The sequence below is a fragment of the Eschrichtius robustus genome, chromosome 6 (assembly GCF_028021215.1).
Source record: "Eschrichtius robustus isolate mEscRob2 chromosome 6, mEscRob2.pri, whole genome shotgun sequence".
Lineage (NCBI taxonomy): Eukaryota > Metazoa > Chordata > Mammalia > Artiodactyla > Eschrichtiidae > Eschrichtius > Eschrichtius robustus.
Window position 1 is genome coordinate 143121376 of NC_090829.1, and position 17960 is coordinate 143139335.

A 17960-nucleotide genomic window follows, 5' to 3' on the forward strand; every position below is an offset into this window, starting at 1 on the left:
CAAGAATCGCTAGGAAAGACCTAAGCAGAAGGAAATAAGGCAGAAAGAACAGAATATAAAGTCAGACATGGACACGATTACACATGGGACTTAATATGAGGAAGGGGCATTTCAGATCAATGGAGGGAGATTTTCATTCAACAAACAGTGAACAACTGGCTAGCCAGCTGGAGGAAAATAAGTTTGGATTTCCATCCAAATTTAGTCTAGAGGGATCAAATATTTTAATTAAAAAATAAGAAAATATGGGGAAAGGGAGGGAGAAAAAGGCCTTTCTAAGCAAAACAAAGCTCAACAAACTGTAAAAAGAAAAATCAAAAATTTTTTAACTGCCTAGGGGGAAAAATTTCATACTCAAAAACAAACAGGGAAGAAGATTTTTTATTACCTACAATAAGGAACTAATAAGTATAGGATTGTAAAAGCTATAATACACAATTTAGAATTATATATCCATATGTACAGTAGATGTCCCTTTGTGTAGAAAGCAGGGGCACTTTACACTATATTTATATATGCGAGGGTGTCCCTTCCCTTCTCAGCTCCTTGCTATTTTGGTTGCTTCGCATCGAAGTGTTTTAAGGAAAGCCTCTTCTTTTTTTTTCTTTTTTTTTTTTTAAACACTCCACACTTCCAACACAAGGGGCACAGTTTTGATCCCTGGTAAGGGAACTAAGATCCCACATGTCACATGGCATGGTTAAATAAAAAACAATAAAAGAAGAGAAAAAGAAAAAAAAAGAAAGAATGCTTAATTGAGACCTCAGAGTACCATCCCCTGACCAGCCGTGCCAACTTGGATTGATTTGTAGTGACTGTGGACACTGTATTGAAAAGGGTTCTATGATTTCATCCAGACTCAGTGGGAAAGATGCTCAGTTTGGAACTTCCCTGGTGGTGCAGTGGATAAGACTCCACTCTCCCAATGCAGGAGGTCCAGGTTCGATACCTGGTCAGGGAACTAGGTCCCACATGCATGCCGCAACTAAGTTTGCCTGCCACAACTAAGGAGACTGCGAGTCGCAACTAAGGAGCCCTGGAGCCACAACTAAGGAGCCGCCTGCCACAGATAAGACTCGGCACAACCAAATAAATAAAAATCAATCAATTAATTAATATTAAAAAAAAGAATCTTGTAAAAAAAAAGAAATGCTCAGTTTCATTAATGATATCTGTCAGGGATAGGGAGGAGGTAGAGTGCAGTGGGAAGCATGGATCTATATGCCATCCATGCTATAGATCAGTGTCGCCTGAGGGCTTGTTAAACCACAAACGGCTGTGTTTTAATAAGTCTGGGATGGGGGCCCCAAAATGTGCATTTTGGAAAGCCTCTTCTTAAACGGCAGTGCTTTCCCAAAGTAAGCAAGTAAGGTGAAAATCAAGCAGTAAAAAATTATCCTTGAAAAGCCTTTTTTTTTTTAATTTAAAAAATATATTTATTTATTTATTTATTGGCTGCTTTGGGTCTTCGTTGCTGTGCGCGGGCTTTCTCTAGTTGTGGCGAGCGGGGGATACTCTTTGTTGCAGTGCGCGGGCTTCTCGTTGCGGTGGCTTCTCTTTGTCGCAGAGCACAGGCTCTAGGTGTGCAGGCTTCAGTAGTTGTGGCATGTGGGCTCAGTAGTTATGGCTCGCCGGCTCTAGAGCGCAGGCTCAGTAGTTGTGGTGCACGGGATCAGTTGCTCCGTGGCATGTGGGATCTTCGGGACCAGGGCTCGAACCCGCGTGCCCTGCATTGGCAGGAGGACTCTTTTTTTTTTTTTTAATATAAATTTATTTATTTATTTATTTTTGGCTGTGTTGGGTCTTTGTTGCTGCGCGCGGGCCTTCTCTAATTGCATTGAGCGGGGGCTACTCTTCACTGCAGCGCGTGGGCTTCTTGTTGCGGTGGGTTCTCTTGTTGCAGAGCATGGGCTCTAGGCGCGTGGGCTTCAGTAGTTGTGGCACGTGGGCTCAGTAGTTGTGGCACGCGGGCTTCAGTAGTTGTGGCTTTCAGGCTCTAGAGCGCAGGCTCAGTAGTTGTGGCTCACGGGCCTAGTTGCTCAGCGGCATGTGGGATCTTCCAGGACCAGGGCTCGAACCCGTGTCCCCTGCATTGGCAGGCAGATTCTTAACCACTGCGCCACCAGGGAAGTCCCTGAAAAGCCTTTGAAATGAAACATGCACAAACACAGCTGGGGTGCAGGGGAGTGGGGTATGTCAGTGAATGCAACATCCATCCGGGTCTGTTTTGGCAAAATCTCAGGATTACCAGTAGACAAGCCCAGCAGTTCTTCTAGGAATTTATTTATTTACTTGTTTCACATAAGTGAAACATTCTATGTGAGAGGTTTTCATTACAGAGTAGTAGTCCTAAAAAAAGGTGGAAAAGAAACAGCTGGTAAATTGTGGTCCATCCTTGCTGTAGGATGCTCTGCAGGTGTGGAAAGAATGAAGAAGAGCTCCGTGTACACAGGCAGCTCACTCTCCAAGGTATCCTGAGAAGCAAGATGTGGGTCAGAGCGAGAGGACGTTACAGTTTGTTAAAGTGTGGGGGGAAGATACTCTTATTTGTTGAATATGTACAGAGAACTTCTGGAAGGACACCCAAGAAATGAATAACCTTGGTTCTCTATTGGATAGAGAGGATGCAGGAGTAGGGAGGTGGTTTATCACTACCTACCTTTTAATATATGTTTAAAAATTGAACTATGTATATGTATTATCTAGTCCACAAATTATCTCTCGAGGCTACTATAATCAGAAAAAAAAGGCTAACAACTTAATAGAAAAATGGGCAACGTATGTGACTAGATAGTTCCTGGAAAAAGAAATATGCACAACATAGGGAACTCTACTCAATGCTCTGTGGTGACCTACATGAGAAGGAAATCCAAAAAATAGGGGATATATGTATTGCTGTACGTACAAACTAGCACAATATTGTAGAGCAACTATACTCCAATAAAAAAACAATAAAAAATTTTAAAAACAATAAAAAATTAAAAAAAGAAATAGACACAAATCACAAATGGCTTTTAAACTTATGAAAGCACGCCAAGGCCATCACTTTAATGAGAGAACCAATTAGAACAATACTAAGATTTTTTTTTCAATAATAGATTAGTATAGATCAAAAAGTTGGATAATACGGTGTGTTGGGAAGGGTATGAACAAATAGGCATTCTCATATGCTGATGGTGGGCGTGTAAACGGGTATAACTTCTCTGTTGAGCTGTGGGAAATATCTGATAAAATTCAGAATTCACATACCCTTTAATTCAGTAATTCACTTCTAGGAATTTGTTTTAAATCCACCCCAATATTTATGCCAAGATGGATGCACAAAGGTGTTCGTTGCGGCATTATTAATAGCAGAAAAGACTGAAAATAACCAAAAATGTCCTTCTGCAGCCTATTTAAAGAATAGGTTCATGCAACAATAAAATATGTGGTTAAAAGATCCACAATCCAACAGTAAAAGATGGTTCATCAAACAATAAAAGAATAGAATAATAAAAGAATAGAACAATAAAACAATAAAAGAATCCAGTGGTAGACTAGAATACAGGAGTCAAGTAGAGCAGGCCAAGTCTGTGTGTGCTTATGTACTATGCTCTCCGAGATATTATAAATAACGTAAAAGGTAAGTTGTGAAATACCATGTACAACATGATATCTTGTGTGTAAAAAGGATGAGGGAAATATATATGGGCTTGCGTAAGCAGAGAATAACTCTGAGGGCTTTAGGGACAGTGGCGGTCTCTGAGGAGGGAACTCTGGACTTGGGGGTGGGGGGCACGTACCTGTGGAGGGGACTCCTATGAAACAGGCTTGCTGCGGGACGAGGGGCTGTTAGAGGAGAGCTTTGAAGATGAGCCAGTGGCCCAGGGAAACATGAGGTTGGGAGGGGGAGTGAAGCAGAGGGTATATTATTTTTCAGTGCACGTTCATTTTCAAAATTTTAAAAGTAATGTGGCTTTATAGTGTGCTCAGGGAAATGCAACAGCTTTTTCATTTTTATGTGTTTCCAGTCTTTTTATATGTATCAATGTCCACTGGATGTTCCTGCTTTTTCACTTACATGCATTTCATGTATATTTTTCATGTGTATTACAAGTAATGTTTGCCCCTGATACCTATCATTTTATACACTGAGATATCACCCACATCCTTCAGGATGACTACTATAAAAGTTTTAAAGAACAGAAAATAGAGGGCTTCCCTGGTGGCGCAGTGGTTGAGAATCCACCTGCCAATGCAGGGCACACGGGTTCGAGCCCTGATCTGGGAAGATCCCACATGCCGCGGAGCAACTAGGCCCGTGAGCCACAACTACCGAGCCTGCGCGTCTGGAGCCTGTGCTCCGCAACAAGAGAGGCCGCGATAGTGAGAGGCCTGCGCACCGCGATGAAGAGTGGCCCCCGCTTGCCGCAACTAGAGAAAGCCCTCGCACAGAAACGAAGACCCAACACAGCCATAAAATAAAAATAAAAATAAATAAAAATAAGCAAAATTAAAAAAAAAAAAAAAGAACAGAAAATAACGTGTTGGTGAGGATGTGGAGAAATTGGAACACTTGTGCACTGTTATTAGGAGTGTAAAATGGTGCAGCCACTATGGACAACGGTATGATGGTTCCTCAGAAAAATTAAAATAGAATTACCATATGATCCGGCAATCCCACTTCTGGTATATACCCAAAAGAACTGAAAAGATATTTACACACCCATGTTCACAGCGGCATTATTCACACTAGTTAAGTGGTGGAAACGACCCAAGTGTTCATCAAGGGATGAATGGAGAAACTAGATGTGGTCTATCTATACATGTAATGGAATATTATTCAGCCTTAAAAAGGGTTGAAATCCTGTCACATGCTACAACATGGATGAACCTTGAGGACATTACACTAAGGGAAATAAGCCAGTCGTAACAAGACAAACAGTGCATGATTCCACTTATATGAGGCATCTGAAGTAGTCAAAGTCTGGAAAGAGAAAAGAGAATGGTGGTTACCAGGTGCTGCGGGGAAGGAGATGGGGAGTTGGTGATTAATAGGAGCAGAGTTTCAGTTTTGCAAGATGAAAAAGTTCTGGAGTTCTGTTGTGCAATAATGTGAATATCCTTAACACTACTGAACTGTACACTTAAAAGTGTATATTTTTTAATTTGGTAAAAGGTGATAAAGTTTATGTTACACACTTTTTGACCACATTAAAAAAAAAAAAGAACTGAAAGCAAACCCAGAGACAAAAGCTCCATCTCTGAAATGAAGTGAGCTCAAGACAAAGGTGAGATACTTGGCCGATGAAACCAACACTCCCTTTAAAGAGCTGATTCATGTGTTTATTGTAATTGCTAGGAATAGTTGGAGAATGACTCCTGAGTATTGCTGTAGAGCAGCTCAGAAAGGCATCCACACTGAAGCAAGCCACGCTCGGGCCGGGTACTGTTCTGAAGTCCCGGGGAAGGATTCCTAACTGAGACCCCTCTCTTCTGTTCCCTCTGATTTAGAAGACAGCAGGCAGAGGGTGGCCTAGAAAAATAAGGCCACACCGTCCACAGGGCATGTGTCCCCAGGCCCCCTGGATGGCACCGGACGGGAGCTTCTCAGGAGGCCAAGACGGCGGTAGAGGGCGGGTCCCAGCCAAGCCCCCCGTGACACCCCAGGGTACTTTGCGTCACTGTGGAAGCCTCTGGGCTTTCTCGGGGGAGCAGAACTGCAGGAGCCAGTGGACACCGAGGGAGGCGACCCTGCCTCTCTGGAACTCTTTTTCCACAAAAGTGACCAACTGCCCTTGGAGCCTTAACTTACCCTTGGGAGCCTGAGGCCTCTGTGATTACAGTGGCTTCAAAAGCTCTGTAAAAGCTGACGGATGTCTGCAATGCAAGCCCACATGTGGCGCGGAGAAGCAGCTGTTTGGACGTGGGCCATCTTCGGGGACGCCTAACTCACACCAGAGCCCGGCCTCCTGTAAACCCGAGGACCTGCAGGCCCGCCACCCTGACCACGAGGCCTGGGACCTCGTGCCGCCCTATGTTCCCTGATCAGCCAGGAGCACAGGAGGAAGCCCGCTGGGCTGTGCGAACAGCAGCGGGCAGGAAGTGAAACAGCCGTGGAACTGGGACCTGGACTTCGAACCTGGATTTCCCTGGGACTTGGCTTTGACGTCTCAGAGACTCAGAATATGCCTAATATGCCTATCTTGGCGGTCACTTGACTTTGTGAGACATTCGATTGGGGTCTGGGGCCGCCAACCGTAAAGGGACGACGGCGTCCTCCCTTCAGAACAAAACCCGCCCGTTGTCGCTGGTCCCCAGGCAGCCTGGACCGCAGAGCCGGAGCTCGAGGGCGCCTGCAGCGCACCTGCCCCCGCGCACCTGCCCGCCCTCCCCGCCGCCGGCCTGCCCCGGGGCGTGTCGCCCAGGGGTCCGCCCAGTCCTTGCGAGGCTGCCTCGGTCGCCCTGAGCTGCGACCCAGGGTCCGGAGGGTCCGGAGGGTCCGGAGCCGCAGCTGGAAGATGCGCCCCGCGGCTGCCGGTGAGTGCGGGAGGAGGGAAGGGGGACCCGGCATGGGAGACTCGCCCCCTCGCCCTACCTGGCACCTGGCACGCTGAGCCAGAGGTGGAGGCGGCACGGGGCGGGAGGGAGGGTCCTCTCTTAGACCTGGGGTCAGGAAGGCGCCACGCGAATCCAGCAGGGGCAAATCGGCTGGGGTTTCCCGCCGCCCTCCTGCCGGGCGCCACTGCCCCAGCTGCGTGCAGGGCCGGGGTGCGGGCAGATCAGTGACTGTGGCGTTTTGCCTGGAAAGTAGGTGTTGGCTGAGCGCAGCTAGAACAGCACCCAGTGAGTCCCAGGGGGAGAAGGCTCCCTCCCGCCGAGCGCAGGTGCCGGCAGGGGCGCGGGCCGCCCCCCGCCCCCATCTCCGACCTCCTGGGCCAGGATGGGGGCTGCCGGGCGCCGGTTAGAGGCACTTGTGGACTCCAGCTGGGGCTCCTCGGGCTGCCGTCAGAGGTCATTCGCCGCAGGTCCACCTGATCAGCCAAGGAAACGATGAAAAGTGCGGAAACAGGGGGACAACCCCTTGTAAGTCACCAGCCTGTGGGTGGGTGAGAAGTGGGGACTCATTAGCATGGACTGTCCCATTGTGCCTTATTATAACCGTTCCGGTAGCATCTTTTTATAAGGCTTCCCCCCGCCCCCCACACCATTCTATCAAACTACTTGAGCCTGAGAAGATTTGGGGGAAAAAGCAGGAAGGAGGAAAGAAAACCTCCGACTCTTTCCCGAGCCGGTTCATCTCCCAGTGGCTCGCCTTCCTGACGGTGGCCTCCGTGTGCCTCTCCTGCCTGCCTGCCTGCCTGCCTGCCTGCCTGCGTATGCAAGGCGCTCTGGGGTCCCGGAACCGACGGCCTCTGACACACATTCCCTTCCTAATTGGTTTTGCTGTTTCTTCCTATAATCTGAGGAATCTGGATTCCTCCCAGGGCAAGGCAGCGTATTGTGCAAAAATTAAAAGTTCAAAACTGGGAAGTTCTCTTGGCCTCTCTAGAGACGAGCTCCCCTCCTCTTCAGTGGCAGGTCATTGCCTCCAGGTGTTTGTTTGACTCTGTGGTCTCCTTCCTTCCTAAGTGGTGTTCTGGTTGTGTGGTCACACTGCAGAAAGTTCTGAGCACCCCCTTTCTGCTCCATCCCCAATGGGTAGGAAAGCCAAATTTTAAGACGTTTTATTTGTGTAAAATATTCAAGTTTTCTACAAAACCATTTATTTGTGAACAGTACTGTCTCTGGTAACTTGTGTGCATCGTAGGATAAATGCAAGGAGATACATATCTCTTCTCTTGGGAGAAAAGATCTCCTTTAGGGCATTGACTTTCATTACAGCTATTTTGGAAGAATTTTTTTCATTATGCCTGTATTATATACTTATCGTCCAATTTTACTGCTCACTTAGTGGAAAACGCTGAATATGATCAGATGGCTTTCCCTGCACCCACAGCTTTTTCGCATGCAGCCCTAGTGATTCATTTATGAGCTGTGTGGTCCTTTCACATCTAGGTTTGAGGTCACACCAGGTTTGCGTGTATCCGGGTGCGTGGCTGTCAGAGAAATTACTCGCAGAAGCTCAGGGCCACATCGCTTTTGATTCTGTGAGCTCAAGATTAGGTAACGCTCGTGGAAGCAGCATTTCCCTCCATGCTTCAGTCAAGCCCCAGGTCTGTCCCGGGTAGGGACACAGCTCACAAGAAGGACATTCAGACTAAAGGGATGAAGTAAATTAAGCCACCGCCACCCTTCACAAGCTGGAGGAAGCTTCCCAGAGCAGTCACCCTAATTCCTCAAAATTAAGGGCGTTGGCATGTGAACTTTGGAAGGTGGGTTACCTTGCAAACCTGCTGAGGTGTTCAGCTGTGACACTTCCCAGCCCTACTGCCAAAAAGCCTCCGTCAGCAGGACAGGGACAGCCGTGGACACTGGGGCCAGCAGACCCTGGAGCCACAAAGCAGCTGCACCCCAAGTCTGGCTTATCCACCCCTCAGGGACGAGAGGTGCAGGTGTGGCCGCCTCAAGGCGGGGGAATGTGGGTTCCTGTGGGGAGGTGGCCAGTGACAAATCTCATCATCCACTTCACGTGGAAGGAAATCCCTCCAAAGTGTGTCCTTATGGGTTCAGAACGGCCCTCTGCAGCGCCCCTGGATTGGATGGGAGGGGGATCCCGGAACCCCCCCTTACCTGTAGCCTGCCTTCGTGTACACTGGCTTCAGGACTGCTTTGTCCTCCAGCCTAAGTGAAGTGTCAGGGCCAGCCTGAGACCCCCAAGAATCTGAGGGTGGAGTGAGGGTAGGATACACACACATGCGCCCTAAAAGAGAGCCTCTGGGGAGGGAGTTCCGGCTTCCTACCTGTGCTCGGGATCGGCCTTTGCTCTAATACTCACGGCGCCTGCTGGGTGGAAGTGCTTAGGATGTGTCCGTGGGCTGATGTCGGCTTTATTACCTTATGAGAAAAGGCCGGATCCTGGTCACAGAGCCACAGAAGGTTCGCGGACTCTGTGTACTTCCTCTGCCTCCCCCCTCAACTCTGAAGCTGCTGGACCCCTTCTTCCAGGGCAGCCCTCCCCCCACCACCTCCAGAGCTGTCTTAGCTGAGTCCCTCAACCCTCGCCTTTCCCAAGACAAATCCTCCCCCGTGCCTGCCCCATCTCGGGTGCAGGGTCCACCGCCAGCCCGTGCCCCATCTTCTCACGCTGAACTGGTCCCAGTACGCGCTGCTGGGCCTGCCTCCCTCCCCGAGCCGGTTCTGACTCCAGTCATGGCTTCCGCAGCCACCGCAGGAAACCTGGCCTGGGGGTCCGCCGCTGCACCCCTCACCCGGAGCACAGATGCATTTCCCAGGAGCCCTGGAAAATGTCCAGGGAGGGGTGCCTGTGGTCCCACAAGCCCGGGGTTCACAGTGCTCCTTGTGAGGACGCGTGGGCTTTTATTCTCTCCTCGTTGTCTTCCCTGTCACTTCCACCCATGTGTCCTTGTTCACCTGGGGACCAGACCGTGCCTCCCTTGCATGCGGGGAGGAAGGTATCTGAGAGGTGACATCGTGCTCCCTTTCAGTCACCTCCGAATCAAAAGCGACTCTTCACTCAAAGATCTCACGTGTGACATTCAGAAGATCTGAATAATCTCTGCTTTGCCAATTTTCTTCAAATACGACACTTGGATAAAATAGTCTGGCTGTGATTCGACACACAGGACACTGCACTATTGTCTTTGAACCTGAGGCTCTTACCGATGCTGAATCCATGTTTCCAGCAGTCAGATCACACTGTTCACTCAGGGTGCCTCCAGCAGCGTTTTCCGGAACATCCTGTGACCCTCGCACCATCCTAGGTATGCGGGCACAGACCTGGAGAGGAGAGCCATGGTGGGCAGCGCCGACAAGGCGTGTGAAGGGCTGACCTGAGGGTGCCTGTGCAGGCTTCACCCAGGAGGCCACAGAGCCGCACTGGAGTCCTTGAAGGAGGGGACAGATGGCCAGGGGTCTGGAGGAGAGCGCCCTGGGGGCAGAGAGACAAACTCGTACCCAGGGTACAGCAGGGAAGGGCAGCCACGGCGGCGGGTCAGCACGGCTGGAGCACAGAGCACACAGGAATTTCCAGGACAGCACGCTGGCTTCACCTGCTGTTCTCACTGTGTTTTCTGTGGCTGGTTTTTCCAGCTCGGAGATGTCCCTCCATCCTAGGAACTGCAGCGGCCGCGCTGTCTCAGGCATTTCCCAGCAGGAAGCCATCTCTGCATGAGTTCTAACCATCTTAGGGACTGCATAGTTTGGCAAAGAGAAAGAAATAATTGATGTTGAAATACACACTTGAAAAAAGACCGAATGGTCCAGGTGAGACAGAGGCATCCCATTTCACCAGGATGACTACCTAAGCTAACCAGCCGCCCCCCAAGCACCAGCAAATACTGACCCGATATAACCTAACCAGTTGGGGGGAACCTCTAGGTGCTAGGCATCAAGAGAGCCTAGATCCAGGGCTCAACACGGCCTGACTGACAGAGGTTTGCGTTTCATCACCGCCCGGAGAGAGAGGACGCCCCGGGCTTGGTGCTGGAGGGCTGCGGCTGCACGTTTGGAAAGGGGGCCGGGGAACACCCACTGGTCTCTGCTCAGGGCTCTGGACGGGGAGACACCAGCCCTCTGACACCAACTGGGTGTCCAGCCATTCAGGTCAGCTCCGACACTCAACACCCACAATAAGCTCCAGAGACCAGGGGTTAAGGACAGTGCCCTCCACAAGCTGCCCTGTCTTCAGATGCCAGCCACGGGCTTCGGGGGCCGCCCGCACTTCTGACCAGCTGGCTACAAATCTGGGGGTTCCCACAATTCCTGGGGGGTTCAATAATTTGCTAGAACAACTCACAGAAACACTGAAAGCATCACTCTGCTTAAGATTACAGTTGTATTCTAAAGGATACAAGTCAGGAGGACCAGCCAAATGCAGGGACATACAGGGTGAAGAGGAGTTCCGTGCCCACAGCCCCGGGAATCAGGGCGCATCCCCCGCCTGGCTCACCAGTGTGTTCCCCACCAGGAAGCCCCCCAAGCTCCTGAGTCCCGAGTTTCATTGGGGGCTTATTCTGTCATTGGTCACAGGACAGCTTGCCTGCCCTCTCCCCTCCTGGAGGTCGGGGGTGGGGCTGAGGTGTGGGCTGGGTCTTTCTGGGCTGGCTGGCCCCTCCCCGGAAGCTATCCTAGGACCCACCCTGAGCCACCTCATTAGCATAAACTCAGGCGTGGCCGAAAGGGGCCCCTTATGAACAACAGCCCACACTCCTATCAGGAAATTCCAAGGGTTTTAGGAGTTCTGTGCCAGAAACTGGGATACAGATGAGATATAGTCTTTATTCTACCCCTTTGATAGATAAGCACCCAACACGGGGAGCACGTAGGTTCTCTAGCAGCGAGAGAGAAGAGCTGAGATGCTGCGGGCCTGGGGAGACCAAGGCCGTAGAGATGAAGCAGAGTCTCTGGAGGTCACCCCAGCAAGACTGGCCGGTGGATCCCACTGAGGGCTGGCAGGGGGACGTATGGAATCAGGAAGAGGCCCGGACATCTGACCCTGTCCTGGGCAAGAGGTGGGGCAGGAACAGATTCGGGGAGCCGGGGAGAATCCAGGGTTTCATCTGGGACGTGCTGAGTGTCAGGCCCTGCGAGACATTCCGGGTGCTGAGAGGGGTCAGCAAGGGGACAGCTTGTCGGGAGCTCAGAGGATGGCCTGGGTCTCAGTTCATCGGGGATCCTGCGGAGAGACCCAGGCTGCACCGTGTGAGCGGAAAAGCCAGCAGAGACAACGTGGGAGACACCCCCAGCCCGCCCCGGGAGGGTGGGTGCTGCCCAGGGGGGACATGGACGGGTCAGGACCGTCCTCGGGGGCCTGGGGCTGGCAGCCTGGAGGCTTTGGAGGCCTAGACCAGCACAGCTGCCCTGAGCCGTGGGTGGAAGGTGAGGCCTGGAGGCTGATCCAGAGGACGGTTGTTTCCAGATGCCTGGCCTGAGAGGGGACAGAAATGAGGCAGCCGAGGAGGGTGTGTGGTCAGGTGGGCGGGCTCTTCCTCTCCCCTCCCCTCCCCTCCTCTTGTTTTACCCTCTTCCTTCCTTCCTTCCATCCACCCACCCATCCGTCCTCTTCTTATTTCTTAGGACTGGACATACCAGTACACAAACGCTGATGGGGCCATCCCTGAGGTCCCTTTACGCAGGGCCTTGGGCCATCCCTGAATCTTGGCAGTTTTGGTAATCCTGCACAGTCCTGATCTGTGAGCTATTTAAGGAGTAAAATCTGAAAGACCCGGGGGCAGATTGTCTGTGAAGGGACAGAGCTGTCGCCTAGGCCTCCTGTAACCCAGGAGCGGGGCAGTGCCTCTTCCTGCAGAGTTGAGAGGCAGGTTCTGGAGTCGACAAATTCTCTGCAGGGACTTTCTGCCGCCAGGAGCCTTGGGTGTCCCCGCAGCATTGTCTCTGAGGATACTGACAGTCTGGGGACCTTTTCCAGTGTCACGGGGCGGTTGTGTGCTCACGGGCACCAGGTACCATCCTCAGCACTGCTGACACAGCAGTAAACGAAACAGAGCTGCCCCCGCCGCCCCCCCAGAACTTCCGTCTGTTTCCAGGAGCTTCCAGCGGCTCACGAGGGAAGGGCCGCTTCTGTCCTTAGGCCCCTGTCAGGGCCGCCTGATGAGTCCTTGACCTGAGCCTTTGAGGAAGCTCTGAGACTCAACACAGCAGCAAATAGGGAACCTCGGCCTGGACCGCTTTCACATCCTGTTCTTGGTACCCGTTCTTGTGGCTCCACTGAGTGGCCCCGGGCCCTCACCAGCCCACCGCCTCCCGGGGTGATTCCCCTCAGGGCATCCTGCTGACACTGGTGCAGGGATGCCATCCAGGGAAGGCCGAGGAGGAGAGGGTCCGGAGGGGAGGCGCCCAACGTGTCTTGTGTCGTCTGTCCACAGGCACCCTGAAGGCAGTGTTCTTCATCTTCGCCTCCCTGTGTGCCTGGTATTCTGGGTACCTGCTGGCAGAGCTCATTCCAGATTTGCCCCTGTCCAGCGCCGTCTACAGCATCCGGAGCATCGGTGAGAGGCCTGTCCTCAAAGGTGGGTACCACAGTGGGGTCCAAGCAAGGACTCCCAGCCCAGCTGCTGTGGTGAGACTGGGCCCTGACCTCAGCTCTGCCCCTACTGGCCATTTATGTTGATGATGATGGGGAGAGGGAAGGGGAGGGAGAGGGGAGGGGAAGGAGGAGGGGGAGGGGAGGAGGGGGAGGGAGAGGAGGAGGGAGAGGGGGAGGGGAGGGGGAGGAAGAGGAAAAAGCCTCTCTGGTAGTTCCCATACTATTCCAAGGTAGGTACCCCTCCTCATGCCTCATGAGACCCGAAGGCAAACCATGATGTTAAGAAAACAAACTTTATGGGCAAGATGCGTTAAATAAAAATATGTGTTGGAATTAGGACTGAAGTAAATATAAAATATCCACTAAAGATTACACTGGAAAATGTGTGGGACCCTAAAGTAGTCATCTGCACCCTTTTTCACAATCTCATGGTAAATAAGTGTGCTAGTGTATTTTTAACACGGAAATAAACTATACAAAAGCAATTTGCACAAATATAAAGAACTGGGTAATGATTTTAAAAATTTGTAGAAAAACCATTTAATTACCTTTTGTATCCAGGGAAAGAAAAAAAAAGAACTTTCCAGAAATCGACTATGATTGGTGTTTTTATTTTAAATAAGGTTTTCACAGTGAATTTGCTTGTAATCAGATAGATTATTGCATATGGACTGTGGACGAGGCCCAGTACCGCGGGGGAGACCCCATGTGTGGAGGGCATGGGAGCTGCCCTCAAAGGGCTTGCTTTCTCATTGTCTCCATTTTTACACAAAAGGTGAACTTGGTCCTGGTTACAGGCTTGCCTCTAGGAGCTGCCCCTGACCTGATGATTTTAGAAGGACTCGTTTACATGGTTTCTGATTCCCACCAGTGGGGGCCGGGGAGGACCTGTCACCCTCCCCCGTGACTGAAGCACATCAAGCTTTGGGAACCCAAGGGTGGTGGTGAGAGCCGGCCGTGACACTGCATCCTGACACCCGCTGGCTTGGGACCTCCACTCTGGGGGGACACGTGACTGCTTGGGGGCTGGACTCAGAGTTTGGAGGTTGAGTCTTTGATTCATACTCCAGTGCTCACATGAACGAGAGGATAAAAGGGGACAGCGTGGTGCATGGGGCCAGGCTGGCTTTGCGGCCAGCCTTACCCCGTGCTGTCATCAGCAGTGTGGCCGGGGAGATGCTCCCCAGGGACATGTGCCCCTTATCCAGGTGCTGCCCCCCTCCTGTGCCTGCCAGACAGGCAGGAAGAAGGTGCTTTCCCCGCCTTGGGACCAGGCTCCAGGACGAGCTCAGCTTCTGCAGGCTGCAGGGCTCTGGAGCCCCTCCGTTACTCCGGCCCTGCCCATTGTTCTACGTTTCTGCAGTCCCCCAGGCCACGTGCGGGGGACACATCCGCTCAGAATCGGAAGCAAAGGAAGGATCACGTTGAGACGTGAGATCAGTGTTGGGCTCTGAGCAAAATGAGCCTCGGGTACCGAGGCTCTGAGCACTGAACCCCCGTGGCCAAGGCCCCCCCGAGTGAGACGACCCACTCCCACCTCCTTGGGCTGGCCCCCCTTTATCCAGGTTTAGCTTTTTCCACTTCCTTATCTTTTCTCTTAAAATGGCCCATTTCTTGACTCAGCTGTGGAGGCCCTTGATCTTGGCTTCCGATTTCCATGAAGTTAACTCTTACCCTGCAAGTCCAGCTCTCCTGGGTTCACCCCGTCTGTCCATAGGTTGGATGTTGCCTCCCCTCCGTTTCCACGCGATTTTGCACTCATGGGCAAGTCCCACTGGCTCATGCTCATTTTCTAGACGTGGCCCGACTCTTCCTGGTCAGGATCCTTGGGAGCTGCTGGAATCTGCGTGGGCACCAGCTCTCCCTGCTCTGGCCTCCCTGCCTCTCCCTGTTCCTCGTGTTTCATGGGGGGCGGATTAGGTCTCACATTCAGTCCCTCGACTTTGTGGAAGGTTCTGTGCTCACCGCCGGGAAAGGACAGACGCACGGTCTCCCTCCCCCGGCAGGGCTCAGCTTCCCAAGTCTCCCCTCCTCGGACTACCTCTCCCCCTTTTCTCCCCATTGGGCTGCCCCCCGCAGGCCTACAAGCCCTGCACTTGCCCAGCTTCAAGACCCAAGAAAGTGCCCAGAGTCAGTAACGCAGACATCATTGGTCTGGTGGATGCAGGAGCTTGCACGTCTGGAACGAGGTCCTGGAGCGACACCCCACTGTGGGCGCCAGAAGCGGGCAGGACCTGGCCGCAGTCTTTGCTCCTAGGGGCAGGGGGGAGTTTGGCAGTTACAGGGGAAATTGGCCTCACATTGGCTCATCGGTTACCAGGGAAACCGGCAGAGGGCCAGGCCCCTCACCGCCCCTCTGATAAGAACAATCACTAGCTGAGCCTGGGGCAAGCATGTAGGGAGGTCAGTCATGCGAGTGGGGTGTCGGTGAAGCAGGCCCTGGTCAAGCAGGGGATGGGCAGAGAGCGAGAGGATAGCCACCTCGAGTGGCCTGACCCCACTCCCGATTCTCACCTCTGTACCAGGGCTGGAGGCAACCTGCCTGCCACGCCATCACTGCCACGGCCCAAGCCTCCCTCATTTTGTTGATTTCTCCCTTTATCTCCACTTCCCTCTCTGACTTCTCTCCCAGCGCTCGGAGGCGTCTAATGACACCTTTCTGTTTGAACACCTAATTGCAGACCAGGCTGTCCGTTCTGCCAGCCTGCATTCCGGTGCTCTTACAGACCTGGCTCTTGGTGTCACTCAGCGCCATGCCCAAGGCCCCCGTCGTGCTCTGGGTGCTTCTCCTCGGAAGCTGCTCACAGCTGCATCACGCCGGGGCACGAGTCCTCGCATTTTCCTCCTCTTTCCCTCTTGGGGGCTGGGAGACGGCTCCGCATTGCCTCTAGCTTATCACCACACAGGTGCTGTGCAGGGAACGCCCTCACAGGTCTCCCTGTGGACCTGGCTGAAATGTTCTTTGGGATTTACATACGCAGGAGTGGAGCCATGGCGTGCGTGTCACCTTCAGGTGACTCAGTCGAGCCCGACGCCTTTCCAGAATGGGCCTGCCTGCCAGGCTTCTGTCTCCCACCGTCCTCACCAACACTCGCGTGTCCCAGCTTTCTGAGTTTGCCAGTCGGACAGGCATAAAGTGGCAGCTCACTGCTGTGATGGGCATTTCTCAGGTTTCCAGTGAGTTTTGGAACACCAAGCCGGGTTGTGACTACTACAATCACCCCCCCGCATCCGTGGGGGATTGATTCCAGGACCCCCGCGGATATCAAAACACACGGATGCTCAAGTGCCTTATATAAAGCGGTGCAATATTTGCACATAACCTACCCACATCCTCCCGTATACTTTATTGTTTTCTCTTTTTTTTTTCTTCCAATCTGATTGAGATATAATTGACATACAACGCTGTATAGGTTTAAGGCATACAGCATAATGATTTGACTTACAAACATCAGGAAATGATTATCACAAGTTTAGTGAATATCCGTCATCTCATATCGATAGAAAATTAAAGAAATAGAAAAAAAAAATTGTGATGAGAACTCAGAGGGTTTACCCTCTTAACAAACCCTCCTGCACACTTTAAGTCATCTCTAGATTACATACAATGCCTAATACAATGTAAATGCTATATAAATCGTTGCCTGCAGGATGCAAATTCAAATTCTGCTTTTTGGATCTTTCTGGAATTGTTTTGGAATCTTTTCAGTCCCTGGTTGGTTGAATCCAAGATGCAAACCCTCCGAAAGGAGGGAGGGCTGGGCATGTTTCTTTCTGACGGGCAGGAGGACGGACAAGGGACAGCTGAGCGGAAGAACCCAAACTCCCTGGAACCTCCGTGTGGCTTGATCCCGTTCCCTTTGTCTCCTCCGGCCACGCTTCCCCACCCCACCCCAGTTTGGAACCTGCTGCCCTGCCTTAGGCCCCTGTCCTGGAGGTGCACTTAGAGATCATACTCAGGGCTCACAAGGCCTGTTGGTCCCGGTGCCAAAGAAAGAAGGGCAAGTAATGAATGTCTGCAAGTTCAGCTTCACAGCTTATTTCTAGGCGAAACAAACTTTATATTGATATGTGTGTGTGTGTGTGTGTGTGTGTGTGTGTGTGTGTATCACTGAATCACTTTGCTGTACACCTGAAATAAACATTACCTAGAAACCATATATCCAGGACTTCCCTGGTGGCGGCAGTGGTTAAGAATCCTCCTGCCAACGCAGGGGACACGGGTTCGAGCCCTGGTCTGGGAGGATCCCACATGCCGTGGAGCAACTAAGCCTGTGCGCCACAACTACTGAGCCTGCGCTCTAGAGCCCGTGCTCTGCAACAAGAGAAGCCACCGCAGTGAGAAGCTCACCCACTGAAACGAAGAGCGGCCCCCGCTTGCCGCAGCCAGAGAAAGCCCACGTGCAGCAACAAAGACACAACACAGCCAAAAATAAATTAAAAAAATAAATAAATTTCTAAAAAAAGAAGCCATATATCCGTGTATATATATATATATATATATATATATATATATATATATATATATATATGTCTCTAAAACTGAATCACTTTGCTGTACACCTGAAACCCACAAATTTTCAATCAACTATCAGCTATACTTCAATAAAAAAGAAACCATTCACTTGCTATTTTTACAATATAGCGATATATTTTAGTATTATTTACATTATATTAAATATATAAAGCTCTTAATTGATATGTTTGCAGGCACAGCCCTCAGCTAAATCATAAAAATGCAGATTGTTTTCTAAAGCTTCCCAACATTTTTGCAAAGAAATGCTCTTTCGCCTTATGGCCCTCTGCTTCCCTG

The 17960-nt window shown here is 51.3% G+C and overlaps 1 protein-coding gene across 1 annotated transcript in view; it reads left to right on the forward strand.

Moving 5' to 3' along the window:
- Positions 1 to 17960, forward strand: part of FAM3B (FAM3 metabolism regulating signaling molecule B) — a 53642-nt gene that overhangs the window by 12158 nt on the left and 23524 nt on the right. The window contains exon 2 of the mRNA XM_068545704.1: positions 12987 to 13130. Within this exon, the coding sequence (XP_068401805.1) occupies positions 12987 to 13130 (144 nt within the window). The remainder of the gene's footprint in view (positions 1 to 12986; positions 13131 to 17960) is intronic.